General features: G+C 42.9%; 1 protein-coding gene across 6 annotated transcripts in view; it reads left to right on the top strand.

Moving 5' to 3' along the window:
• The window catches only part of FMNL2 (formin like 2), a 304570-nt gene that overhangs the window by 274835 nt on the left and 15449 nt on the right, over nt 1–14286 (top strand). For all 6 annotated transcript variants that reach the window (XR_013828794.1, XM_079924756.1, XM_079924753.1 and 3 more), the window contains exons 13-21: nt 812–913; nt 2632–2944; nt 3283–3486; nt 8525–8649; nt 9289–9491; nt 10917–11151; nt 12225–12293; nt 12414–12494; nt 13818–13947. Coding sequence is in view for 5 of the 6 variants with exons in the window: in XM_079924756.1 (XP_079780882.1) it covers nt 812–913; nt 2632–2944; nt 3283–3486; nt 8525–8649; nt 9289–9491; nt 10917–11151; nt 12225–12293; nt 12414–12494; nt 13818–13947 (1462 nt within the window). In the remaining variant the exon portion in view is untranslated. The remainder of the gene's footprint in view (nt 1–811; nt 914–2631; nt 2945–3282; nt 3487–8524; nt 8650–9288; nt 9492–10916; nt 11152–12224; nt 12294–12413; nt 12495–13817; nt 13948–14286) is intronic.

Genomic DNA, 14286 nt, shown 5'->3' on the forward strand with positions numbered 1-14286 from the left:
TGCTGTGCTGACTCAGTTGGTACCTGCTTAGGAGAGCACTTATAGGCTCTTCCTTTTTCTCTTTTTGTCTCTTCCCTTAAAATATTTATATTATATTCTGAACTTGGTCAGCATAAATCTCCACTCTTCCTCTTTACGTTGCCTCCCTGATTTTCTTTATGTGTGATTATTCTCAGTGAGATGTAAGAAATCAGAAGGTGCCCAATTTAGAGCCTTATGTGGAAAGTAACCTTCACTCATGGCTCACCCCATCTTTCTCTGAAGCCTTAGCTGGCATTGCATGACCATACTTACATAACCTGCTATTGTAGTAACCACCTGTTTATTTGAACTACCCCTCCAAAATGACTTTTATTATTTGGATAGTTTGAGTCAAAACAAGCAGTAGTATTTTTTCAACTGGTGACTTACAACAACAAAACCAAGTTTTCTGGGTCAACAGTTTTCAAAAGCTTTTGCCTAATGGCCTTTTCTTAGGGAGGGAAAGGTGACTCGACCTCCTCCCTCACCTACTATTCTCTACGTTCGCTGGCCCCTGCAGAAATGGAGAAAGACACACTGTGTATGTCAAAACACTAAGGAGCTGACTTACGGGTCTTATTAAGGATCCCTTGTAAATGAATTCCTCTTAGAAACAAGTATGTATTCAGCACCATCTTATAAATATTAACATTTTCAGAAAACAACTTGGGGAACACATGCAGGACTCTGATGGGCCCCTAGTGGTCTCTGAGCTACACTTTCTGAAAACCAAGGACCTGATGAGAATGATCCTTTGTTGTGACACATCTTCCCTTTCAAAACTTTACAGTTGTCAGAAAAACTGCAAGACACAGAGAATGAAGCCATGTCCAAGATCGTGGAACTGGAAAAGCAGCTCATGCAGAGGAACAAGGAGCTGGATGTTGTTCGGGTACGTGTGATGATGGTAGCCACACCAGGTGGGCACTGCAGGGCATGCGCTGTAGCTTTAGCCTAGTAGATAGGACCCGCATATGTTCACAGTAGAGGGAGGCACGGATGCGGCATATTTACTGGAACCATTTCAGAGGTGAAACTCAAATGAAAAGTACACATAGTTAGCGTATGTCTTCACATATGTGTGCATTCCAATGCTGGGGCTTCATTACTTCCTTATCACAGGTTTTGGGAGCAACAGTATTTTCCCATCTGGACGAGTCTGAGTGAATTCTGTGGATCACCCGTTTGGTTGGAAATAAAAACACAGCATGGATTTAATTCATGCCCCTTATTTATTTTTCTTAGGACTTGGACTTCTTTGTATTTCTTTGCTTTGCTTCTGCTTGAAACCAGATTTGGTAGTTGCCATGGAAACGGTGAAATCACAACATAGACAAGACCTACTGGCATTCACCAAAAAAAAAAAAAAAAAAAAAAAGGAGAGAGAGAAAGAAAAACGTCAAAAGCAAAATCAGTCCATTTTATTATCAGATAATTCCAGCTATTTTGTTTGGCTTCAGTTTTACCTTACAGGTCAGGTATTTATGGAGCGCCATCCATGTGCTTGAACATAAAAACACCAAAATGCCTGGAGGGCTTTTAGGCAAATGGCTTGCCTTTACACGGCCGTTAATGACGTGGCACATTTTATGTGATAGTTATCATGTCTGTGTGTGTTGCTTGATATTCTGACAGGTCCTACAGTTAACTCTAGGAAATTTATTTTCTGGCACTGCATCGAGACAGAGTTGTAGCATATGGACTCAATTCAAGTTCAGACTCTCAGATTGTTAATAATAGACAGGGTGTGAAGAATGTTTCCCTACCTGCTGGAGGTTTGTGGTGAGAAATCACGTGTGTAAGGCCCAGCAAGTGGGTTCCATAAACTCCTTCCACTGGAACCTCTGTGGACCCCTTATAAAAGGAACCAGGACAGCCTTTGAATTGAAAATTGTAACTTCTTTGTTTTCTGTGAAGAACCTAGACAGAAATAAGGAATTAGTGGAGGGAAACATTGGCCTGTTTTGGAAAACGTTACAACAGTTGCTGTCCCGAGCTTGGTCAAGGGGGCATTGTGAAGGCCAGAGAAATCCATTCAAAACAGTCAGCCGCTGGTTACTCATAAGTGGATTATTCCATGATTTGCAGATTTTTAATCCCAGTCTGACTTCGGTCCAAGTCTGATTTAGGGACCTTTTGTCTACTGTTAGCTGATATGTATCTAGGAGTAACAAATGAATTTTAACAAAAGTGAAAAGAAAACATGCTGCACCACCAGAATACCCTCAGGATATTCCACAGTCAGCTATAAAATTATTTTTGGGTCATCTCTGCCCTGTTCCTCCTCACCTGTGGGGAAAACTGACTTAGCTATATTTATTAATGGAAAGAATTACCTCAACAGTAACAACTGCTAGAATGTATTGCATGCATTACCAGTGAACAATTGATAACGAATGGGACTTTATAAGTTCTGGCTGAGTTCCATAGAATTCCTGTGTGTGTGTGTGTGTGTGTGTGTGTGTGTGTGTGTGTATATAAAATAAGTATCCTTTTTTTTTTTCCTTTTTTTTTTTTTGTTATTTTCTTTATTCTCAATTTGCCAATCTAACGGTAATAGGCACGAATGTCATGTGAAGACCAACTCTTGACCATGGGTTTTTTTTGCAGGAAATCTACAAAGATGCAAATACCCAGGTTCACACATTAAGGAAAATGGTCAAAGAGAAAGAAGAAGCCATTCAAAGACAGTCTACCCTAGAAAAAAAGATTCATGAGCTGGAGAAACAAGGGACCATTAAAATTCAGAAGAAAGGGGATGGGGACATCGCCATCCTGCCGGTCGTGGCTTCTGGCACGTTGCCCACGGGGTCCGAAGTGGCGGTGGGTGACTTTGTGGGGCCAGTGACGGGGGCTGCCGCCTCGGGACCCTTGCCCCCTCCTCCCCCACCACTGCCTCTGTTGTCAGACACACCTGAAGCAGGTAGGAAGCCTTGGCGAGAGAGCTGAGGTAGAGCATTGGGATATCTGTACTTCTTTTACCTACGGTTCATCTATGTCCTTTGTCTGTTTCTGTTGGCATTTCTTTTATTGATTGATTCTAAGAACTTTTACCTTTTGAGATGAAGGGTATACGTCTTCATTTCACACATGGCACAGAATGTTCCCCATTTGTTACCGAGGACATTTTTGTAGTCTTTGGGGAAAAAACCCTTTGTCCTCCTCAGTGTTTGTTTTCAGGTCCTTTATGTACACATGGCATATTGCAGGAAAAACCGTTCCCCTGTTTTCAAAGTCGATTTGTTTCTTTTCTTTTGCTAGCGCGAAATGGTCCAGCCACGCCGCCTATGCCCCCTCCCCCGCCTCCCCCTCCCCCTCCCCCGCCTCCCCCTCCGCCCCCGCCTCCTCTCCCGGGTCCTGCAGCTGAGACTGTGCCGACTCCCCCTTTGCCCCCCCCTCCTCCCTCTGCACCCCCGCTGCCCGGGACGTCTTCACCCACAGTGGTTTTCAACTCAGGATTAGCAGGTAAGAGTGCAGATTTAAGACCCAGATATTTAATACAAATACTCAATTGTCTGACCTCCAGAGGGTCCAGGCCATTCTTTCAAAATCCAGGTCTCTTGCAACATCACATGTGTCTCCTCTTAATATAAGAACATTCCTGCTAATGCAGCCAGTAAAGGGGAAATTGTGCACAGGAGGCATTTTTCTTTCAGTAGCCTTTGTCACTCTTTCCCTGACAGGAAGTTCTGATCTCACACCGTTTTCCTACCTTTTCTCTCCCCACCTAGAGAAGGGAAGAGAGACAGGTTACCTTCTTAGGGATCAGTGCATTTTCATGAGTTCAGAAAACATGACAGTCCAAGCTCTGACACAGCGTGCTTTCAGTGCTTATGGCTCTTTTCTTTGAGGCTATTTTCGATGGCATCTATAAAAGGGGAAAATGCCTCTCTGTGTTAATTGCTTGTTGTAGGCTTCCAGGCATTTCTTCCGAGCATTTGAGGGCATCACAATTCACTACAGTGGAATTAAGCTTCAAAGGGAAGCGTTACCACCAGCAGTACCTTCTTGCCTTGAAATGCTCCACTGCCCAGGATAGAATGCGGCATCCCTCCCTCACCAGAGATGAAACGGGGCGGGTGTGGGTGAGAGGGGGAGAGTTGCTCTAATGTCTTGAAATATAAGTTCTTATTTTTGACTCACAAAAATAAATTTTTACTCTTTTCTAAAGTACCGCAAGTCATTTTCCCAGTCACGGAGTGTTCCCCTGGCGTTTGGAATTGCTCTGAGCTTTGCCAAGCCGTTCCTGTGACGTCAGATAATTCTGCTTCCTCAACCATTTTAGTGCCTTCGTGAGGTCTCTTATTTCTGATGAACTAGCACAATAATGGTCTCATTTCCAAGGCTGCAGTGGTTTTCAGAGCCTTTTGCCCCGAGTGTAAATGATGGTCTCAGCTGTAAATGATCTCCCAGCCTCCATCTCTTAGCATGTCCATCCCATCAACAGCTTTACCAGCCAGTCGTTAGGACTAATTTATCCTGGTGACTGAAGCCCTTTTCGACACCAATAAAGCACCTGTAACAAACATGTTCCACATCAGATCTGTGGTGTTTACTTCCACCCCAGCTCCTATAAAACTGTCAAACAAGATGCCTGTTCAAAGTCGTGTTGGCAGTAAACCAATGACTGACTTGGACCTTTCAAGGTCTCCCTCGTCTACCGCTTTCTTCTAGAACTTTTATTGCTTCTGAAGGACAAAAGTTAAAGGAGCGTCATCATGAAACTGTTGGATTTTGAAACGTAAACAAACAGAAAACCTCTTAAGGAGCCCCAGGAATCTGTTACATCAACAGGCTGTTTTCAGTGATAGTGTCATTGTCATGTGCATCTGGGCCCACTGATGAGGCTTTCCCTGTAGCCTCCCAGGAGCGCTCACCATGAGCGTGTCTCTCCTTTGGTCCTGCTTCCTTTCTGTCTGACAAAACCTAATGTGCGATACGGCCTCTACTTCCCTTCACCTGGGCTCCAACTTGGACCTCAGAACTGCCTTGGCAGAGAGAAGAGCCAAGAGTCTCAGATGTGCACGTCCAGGACTCCCTTCTGAACGAGTCTTGGCCTCTCTCATTAAATTTTTTGCCTGGGTTCTTCCTCCTACTTAATCTTTATAATTTGTTGGCTCCAGTGATTGCCTCAGTTTTACAGTGTGAAGCTCTGTGTTCAGCTGATCCCTCACTGCTCCCTTCAGGATTCCTACATTTGGAAGTTGTCCCCTTTGTGTCTTATGCAATTTGAAGGACTGTATGTGGACTGAAGAAACTCCTCTTCAGTGCCATAAGTGTCCATTAAACAATTACAAGATGTTGCGTTTTATAAGATATAAGGATTATAAAATCCTTACGAGTCTTTGATAGCTTGAGATCAGGTAGTTTCTACAAGGCCTTTAATCTCTTTTCATTACCCATCCTTAATTCGGCCGTTAACACTTAGTGTTGTAACCCATTTTGTGAGATGTTTTGCCAGTGTATTCAGTAACACTCTCTCTCTGGAACCAAGAGGGCAGACAGCATCAGGATGTCCCCATAGAGCCAAGAGACAGCTGAGATAATATGCCAAGGGCCCCCCAGGAAGCCAAAAACCTGTGACATCACTAGACCCCTAGATCCACAGGCAAATGGATGTCTTATCTCTTCAGCAGGCAATGAGCAAGTGTCTTCTTGGTGACCAAGTCAGGGGACCAGGAGGAGGTCCCCTGAGTTTATCTTGTGGACTTTTCTTTGCATTTTATACAGAATATATTAGTAGTGTGACATGTGCATTTGAAGTGTAAGGCATACCTCCTCAAATCTGTTAGACCAACCTGGTTCCCATTCCCTGGTCAGGTCATTACTGACAGACCCCTGGGTAGTCTGTAACCTTTGCTGTTCCTCTTCGGAAGAATATGCTTTGGAACTTCACAGTGAGAATTGGGACTTCAGCTGATTATCTTTTCATTAACCTTGTTTATGTCTTACGGAATACCTAGCACAGTGGCAGCACTATAACGAAATCATTTTTCCCCCTTTTCTAAAAAAAAGAGTTATTTTTAAAAATAAAATAATAAGGGCGTCTTTAAGGCAGGTCTGAATGGAAATGAATTTTTGGCTCTGTGCTGCCTTGTGAGATGTGTCCCAGAAGCATGGAATTCTCTGCTAAGAGTGTGTGGACTGCTGAGCCGCCGAACGCTAACCGTATCTAATTTTTCTTTTGTATTTTCTTTGTTCTTTCTGCTTCCACAAAAGACGGGCCAATCAAGCTTTTCTGTAGGTTGCTCCTCCCTGAGTGTGTTGAGTGTCTGCCCTGTGTTCCTGTGGGTCACGCTGTGCCTTGACATCTCCACCCCATCTCCCATTGAGCCATTGCATCTGCTCTGTGTCTGCGGGGAGGTGTGGTGCTGGCTGGCTGCTGTGATTCCAGGGTTGCCCACATGTTTTAGTTGAACCTATAGAAGAGGTTATGGCCCTTTAAGCAGGCATCCTGGGTTTCAGGTGCCCTGTTCCTTTCTCCCTGGGGAAAGGAATGTTTTTTAGTTTAGTTCTAAAAGTTGGATCTAAGGCCTCAACGCTAGAAGGATTTTAGGGGTTTTTAAAATTTTATTTGTTTGTTTGTTTGGTTTTGGCCATGCGCCGTGGCATGTGGGATCTTAGTTCTCCAACCAGGAATCGAACCCGTGCCCCCTGTATTGGGAGCGCAGAGTCTTAACCACTGGACCACCGCCAGGGAAGTCCCTAGGATTTTAGATTTATCCTGAGGGAGAGAGGAAGGCTCCTCCCCAGAACAAGGGAAAGCTGCTGGGTGCTGCTTTCCTAGTCCCCTTCCTCTGGTGATCGGTTCTCTCCACAGAACACCCACCCACCCACGCAGAGCCACTTCCTGTAGCTTGAACACTGGGAACATGGTGTGTATCATGGTCACCTATAGACCCCGCCTCTGCTAACCCAGCCCCCCAACTCCCCAGTCAGAGTCAGGGCAGCCTTTCAGAAGAGAACTTTTTGGCCTGTGCTCTGATCTCAGGCTTATACGTAATCTTGCTTAAAGAGTTAAAAGTAGGGTGGCTGCACAGGGAGTTGCTTGTAGGGAGTGTCCTGAGGCCTGCGTTGTCTGTGGAGGGATGATGGAACCAGATGGCGCTGACCTGTCACCCCCGCTCCCGTCCACCTCTTCTCCCTCAACTCTGCAGAAGTGCCAGACTAGAGGAAGGTCTGGTCCTTTGTCCCCTGGAGGACATGGGCTTTCCTGGGTAGCAAGGACAGAAATGGACACTATTGGGTAGTAGAGAGTGAAGTGTCACATTTGGTGGTGGAAAGCCTGTTTTGGCAAAAGCTGTGTTTCTGTGTTCCTGCATGCTTCTGTGTGGATTTGTCAGATGACATTCCCGCTGTTTACGTGGCCTTTGTAACTCTGGAGGAACGAGAGGCACTGTCTGTCTCCGTTTTTTCAGTAAGGCAGGCAGCCAGGTAAAAGCCCAGTTGTGTGTTCCATTTCTTTTGTTCTGCATTGAATACCTTCTCCCTCCCTTCCCAAATAGTGTGGTGGGCATCCCTGAGACAGACTTAAGACGGTGAATATTTATAGCGAATTGGTTTGGGAAGACTTCTTTATGGTGTGTAGTTAATTAATGGAATTTTTAGTGGATTGCCTTTTTTAGCTCATTTCCCCAAAGTAAGAGGAGGTGGCACTCCCTCCCACCCCCATCCCCTCAAAGGTGGGACCCTTCCTCTCTATTAAGAGGTTTTCAGTATTTTTAATGGGTGCATTCTTACCTTCTAGTTGCAGCAGTAGCTGATTCCTGGCGAGAGGTTGCACTTAAAAGAGAGGGGGAGGGGACTGTGGCCCTTCTCCAGAAAGCAATACAAACCCAGATTTCTAAGTACCCCTTTTGTCTTCTTAAACATTCTATTTTGGGCCATTTGTGGCCCTTAGTCTGTTTGGAATAACTCTCAACAGCCAATATCATCCCCATTATTGAAATCATCCACAGGAGTGTATTGCTCTGGCTGGAAGTCAGCCTTCTTGACATTTCATTCCTGGTGGTTTAAGCAGACACTGTCTGCAGTCTCTGATCATCTTTGAAGATTTGTTTTGGAAATGTGTGTTAGAGAGCCAGAAATTTAGGATGTAAGAATGCGACTTCACATTCACCAGTGTCAAACTAAGTGACACAGAGTATTTGCCCTCTCTGCTATCTAATAATATAAAGAATAATTTTTATTCCCCAACTCTTTATTTGTCCTAAGCATTGTCCTGACACTGTGACTGTATTTCAACCACCCAGTTGCCTGCATTAAAAAAATAAAATAAAAGCAAAACCCCAGCTCTTAGGCAACTGTAACACACTGTTGTATCAAATAATGACCTCAAGTTGCCCTGGCCACAGTGTTGCCTGATGTTTTCCATATTTTAAAACACCTGGCCACCTCTTGCTAGCCTTCCGCCAGTGTTAGAGTGTCATCTGCAAGGACTGTTGTCGGATTGTTCTCGAGGGTTTTGGTGGAATCTTAATTTCATTCTCTCTGACCTCTGTAGCTGTGAAAATTAAGAAGCCAATCAAGACGAAATTCAGAATGCCAGTTTTTAACTGGGTTGCCCTGAAGCCAAATCAGATCAATGGCACAGTCTTCAACGAAATTGATGATGAGCGAATTCTGGAGGTATCTTTCTCATGGGTTAGAAACAAGGGGCCCTCTCTGTGCAGCAAAGCCAGAATGGGTGCTGTGTTAACCTGAAAGTTTCTGCAATAAAAGCTAGTGTTTTAAGTGTCTTGATGTAAAGAAGAAAAGGAGAATAAAATTGGATGCTATTTTGTAAGGTGCTTCTAAAACTACGTTTAAAAACGTATTATACATTAAAATGGAATAGTTTTGAACATCTTTCACTGTATGTCACAAAATGTACATCTGACACAATCTCTGCCCTTAATTTATAAAGGGGCATAAAAACCCTTTATTGAACTATAAGTGAAAAAGGACTGAGTAATCACGCCTACTAGCTGGTTTGGTGGATAGTTTTAGTCTGTGCTGGCCATCCCTACAAGGCAGTAATTGAAAGGCAATTGAGTTAACTGGTTGGAAACAGTTGTCCACTTTAGACATTTTTGTCTGTATATGTGGCATAAGTCACAGAACACTAACACAAATAGAGAAATAGAGCAAGCCATGGCCCAAGACAAGTATCAGTACTTAGTAGAAAAAGTAACTTCTTTGATGCTTAAGAAACTGTCTAAATGGTGGCTTCCTGACTTCATTTTTAAGGATAATCTAATTTGCCTATTTCATTCCTCTCCAACCCAGGACTTAAATGTAGATGAATTTGAAGAAATATTTAAGACAAAAGCCCAAGGTCCTGCCATTGATCTTTCTTCAAGCAAACAGAAGATAACGCAGAAGGGGTCAAACAAAGTGACATTACTAGAAGCAAATAGGGCTAAAAATCTTGCCATAACTTTAAGGAAAGCTGGAAAGACCGCGGATGAAATATGTAAAGCTATTCATGTGTAAGTTCAGGGCATTCTGAAAGATTATATCCTAGTAAATTTAGAATGAAAATGGTAACGCTGAAGAGGTGGACCAGAAATGACCTTCGGGGGTGCTATATTAGAATGAGTAATTAATTGTTTTAGAAGAATAACAACTGGATCGTGACATCGTTTATTATCTTGGTCTGTTCTCTTACATATGCCTGCAGCAATGCTTACATAAAAGGAAAGTTGAGAGAAGTATTGCAGATGCTGAGAAAAGGGAGAAAATATCAGTTTTCTGTGGAGTATCTGAATTTTATCCAGATTCACTGAGTACAAATTTGATGGCATTTGTGGAATGATTCAACCCAATGCCAGATGCAAATAGGAGACAGAGGCTTGTCTTAACTCATAACAGGAATGTGATTCCTGTTGCTCCTTAGCCCTTTCAGGGCATCTTAAAGCAAGTTTAGTTCTTTTTTTAATCCTTGAACTGCAGAGAAGGCATTGGTTTTATTTACTCTTCTATTAGAAGAATCTTTCTACTCTTTGAGTCATGGTGACTTTCATATATGATAAGGATGTTATTAGATGTTTTAGGAACTAATTCATCATTAATTGGTATTTCATAAATTTTGATCAGAGATTCTTAGGGGAGTAAAAGACACTGAGAAATCATTTGTTCCAGTTTCATGTCCTCAGCCGGGATCATAAGCTAGTAGTTTAGTGCACCCTATCATCTGTTCTGATTTCTAGTGTTGCAACCTGGTATGAATTCTGGTTTTTAATCTTCACATATCTTGTTTGTCATGATGATTAAGTGTAATTCTATTGCTGAACAAAGATTGCCCAGAGAATAGAATAGAGACTGTAGCAAATACTTCTTTAGTTCAGATGGAGTATAGGTCCACAAAGACCGAGTATTCTCTCAAGGGATGTATGCATTTAAGCCAAAACATCATATAGTACAGGCATTTGGATGCATTTTTTTCTAAAGGAGAAAAAATATCCCAGACTTACTGGTTTAATTGAAATCTTTTACAGAGTTCATCAGATATTCTGTAATTGTGTGTATAATATTACATCTCCTTAATTAGCAGTACTTCACAGGCCAAAAAAAACATGTCCTTGAACCACTTAACCACCAGATACTTCAGCTTTCCTTCTGCTTCTACCTGCTGTCATTTACTATTGATGTCTAGAGGCTTAGAGCTATACTAATAGCCTAAAAACTGAGCGTGGCAGTTGTGATAAGGTCCAGGTTTCCAGGAAGGACCAGTGAACGTGCTTGATGCACGGTCAGGAGCTAGCACCAAGGGGCATGTTCACATCTGTAGGCATCGTCCAGCTGTGGGCATCAACTCATCGACATGGTGGTTCATGATCTGGACCAGGTGGAGGTGTGGCTGAGAGGGGAGGAGGTTTTCTCTTTAATACTGACATGTCCACCTCTGTCTTCAGATTTGACTTGAAGACATTGCCTGTAGACTTTGTAGAGTGTTTGATGAGGTTCTTGCCAACTGAGAATGAGGTGAAAGTGCTGCGGCTCTATGAGCGGGAAAGGAAGCCCCTGGAAAACTTGTCAGATGAAGACCGGTTCATGATGCAGTTCAGTAAAATTGAGAGGCTCATGCAGAAGATGACCATCATGGCCTTCATTGGGAACTTTGCCGAAAGTATTCAGATGCTGACTCCTGTGAGTGGACCAACTCTGGCAAGGGAAGGGGTCCAAACAGATAGCATTTGTTTTGTTTTGTTTTCTTTTAACTTTCTCACAGAATTGCACTTAATGTCATGGGCTCTAAGACTTCTTTCCAGAACTTTCGACATGGCATTTTTATTTTTACCCTCTTTTTCTCATTGTGTATGCCAAGTAAAATTGAAAACGGTGAATTTCCCCATTCCATATTGCTCTTCTCCCTAGAGAATGGCATTTCCTGTGTCTACAGATATCCTTTGGATTTTAAAGGACACCTCAATACAGAGGACAAGGAGAATAATTTTCTCAAATTTGGTCCCCTCCTCAGGGTACCAGTCCTCTGGCTGGGTTACCAAGACTGAAAATTTAACTTCATTTCTACAAACCATCTCATATCTTTAGTGAACAGGCTTATTGACTTTCATTGGAAGCGTTAAATTTGCCATGGGGGTCTTCTTCCTTGGAAGTTTGTTACAGTACACTGTGGTGACGTAGAAATAATAGCTAACCATCGCTTGTTCCTTTGTGTTAATCTGGTAGAGACTTATGAATATCATAAATAGTTCTTTCCCAGTTCTATTTCTAAATAAATGTTTGTTAATTACTGATTATAGTAGCATGTGTGTCCAAAATATGTTCTGAGAACTTCTGCACGGTGATTATATTTCTTTGCTGTTTTGTTTTGTTTTTGTTCTTGGCTAGCTCCATTGATTTAAAAATATGAATTGTATTACATGATTAGAGACGGTGGGCAGGCTATTGAGTTCTCCTGGAAGACGCTGTTGACTCCTAACTTAAGTCTCATTGCTTACAGATTTTATGATAAGCTAGTTCTGATAATACTTCCTATTTAGAGAAGAGCTTACACGTAATGCTCTAGTTACCTAAGACCTAGCAGGACAACTTAAAATTGTTATGTTTAGGAAAAAATAGAATCTCAGCATTAAGGCTTTAAGTTCTAAATGCAGGTCTGTTTTCTTCTGTATTAAAGTTTTAGTTTTCAATCGGAGTTTCCCATTTTTAACATGTCTTTTTTTTCCCCCCTCCTCTTTCCTTTGACTGGAATCTAGCAACTGCACTCAATTATAGCAGCATCTGTCTCTATAAAGTCGTCCCAAAAACTCAAGAAAATTCTGGAGGCAAGTGAAGTTTTCCTCTTATACGTGTATGGAAGAGCTGACTTGTCAGCTGCATTCCTCAGCCTGGGAATGCCTGGGATGCTGTACCGATGGACTTCTCTTTTCTCTCTTTCTTTGCAGATCATCTTGGCCCTTGGCAACTATATGAATAGCAGTAAACGAGGAGCAGTTTATGGATTTAAACTTCAGAGTTTAGATCTGGTGAGTTTTTAAACTTCAGAGTTTAAAAGAAGTACAAGAGCTATATGAGAGACAAAACAGCTGGCAAAGATTAAGCCCTGGAGCAGAGAGAGTCTGCTCTTGGAAGTGGAGTGGGATGTTTTGATGAAGATTCTCTGCTAGTGGGCGGAGCAGTGGGTACAAATTTTCTGGAACGCCATATGGCAGCAAGCACTTCGAACCTTAAAAATACTCATACCTTTTGACCCAATATTTCCATTTCTAGGAATCTTTCCTCAGGAGTCTGAATTATGGGTGCTATATTTTATTTATAATTGCAAATAATTAGCAACAGTGTAAAGATTCAACATTTGGGGAAATGATTACATATGCTGTAATGATAGTTAATACAGTGAACTGTTCTTCAACTGTTAGAATATTTGTGAAGAGTTTTCAAAGGAATAGGTAATTTTGTGTTTAGGAAAGAAAGCAGGGTATAAATTGTCTGTACAGTTTGATTTTTAACTAGGTAAAATATGGAGAAAAAAACCCCGAATGGAAGTAGATTAAGATATTAACAGAGAGGTTGAATGGAATTAGGAAGGTTTCTTGAGCTGCTTCTTTATACTTTTCTGTGTTTTCTAAAAAAAATTTTTTTTTTTTTTTCCTGGATGAAGAAGGGTGCTCTGCTTTTCAGAGTCACCTGACTTAGGAACAGGACTAGAGAGAATGCTCTATGGAGCCCTGTCCCCCGGGCTGCACTGGCAGACGTGGCTTCCACGGGAGCAGGTTGGGCAGTGGTTGGAGTCCCCAGCCCCCGGTGTGGGGGTACATGGTTATTTGATAGGGACTGTCTAGTTAGTCACAGTTCTGGGCCCCAGAAGGCCATGGTACGTACGTTACGCACATCTGCTTTGAGTTGGGGAGTAAGTGGGGCTGAGCAGATGTGAGGACTATGGCATAGGTGTACCTGTGCACACCTATGCACACTCCCGGCTCCAGCCTCACTTCCTACTCTGGCCTTCACTTGGGAGAGCACTGAAACTGGAGTCTTCCTGCTTGTAAGTCAGGGAGGTGGTGGAGCAGGTGGGGGCGGGGAGTTCACGTGAGGAGAGACGCGTGAACAGCTCTCATGCTTAGAGTCGTCCCTAAAGTTGAGCGTGTCCCCTGGTCAGGAAGTCCTCTTGTCACTTAATAATCCATGGGCTGGTTCACCCGAGAACAGAGCTGACTCTCCTGTGGGAATGTTTTCTCTCCGCTCTGGGGCACCTGTGCTCAGGTATTTATCCTGAGCGGGGGAGCATCATCTGGCAGGTAACTCTCCCATCATCTGTTACTCTAACCCTCATCCCCTTTGGTTTTCAGCTCTTAGATACAAAGTCAACGGACCGAAAGCAAACACTGTTGCACTATATATCCAATGTCGTGAAAGAAAAATATCACCAAGTGTCCCTATTTTATAATGAGCTTCATTACGTGGAGAAAGCTGCCTCAGGTACTTGATTTCAGCTCTTAATGTTACTCTTGGGTATGAATGCCTTGAATCATGGGGGAACCCTTCCCTGCTTAAACAACACTCTTCAGAACCCCTCTACAAAGGGGAGGCTAAAACGTCAGAGGCTCTGAGCTGAAACACATCGCCTCTGGTGTTGCCCGCACCTGGGAGCAATAACAAACATGGACGTGAAGAGGACAGTGTTCTCTTTATAAAGATCCAGGTCTTTGGGCTTCATGTGCCTTCCCTCTTCCATCTGTTGCCCTTTTTATTCTGTTGCTGTCATTTGAAAGGAGAGACTCTGAGACTCACCCCCCTCAACAAACACTTGAATTAGAT

Source organism: Stenella coeruleoalba (genome assembly GCF_951394435.1).
Source record: "Stenella coeruleoalba genome assembly, chromosome: 6".
Classification (NCBI taxonomy): domain Eukaryota; kingdom Metazoa; phylum Chordata; class Mammalia; order Artiodactyla; family Delphinidae; genus Stenella; species Stenella coeruleoalba.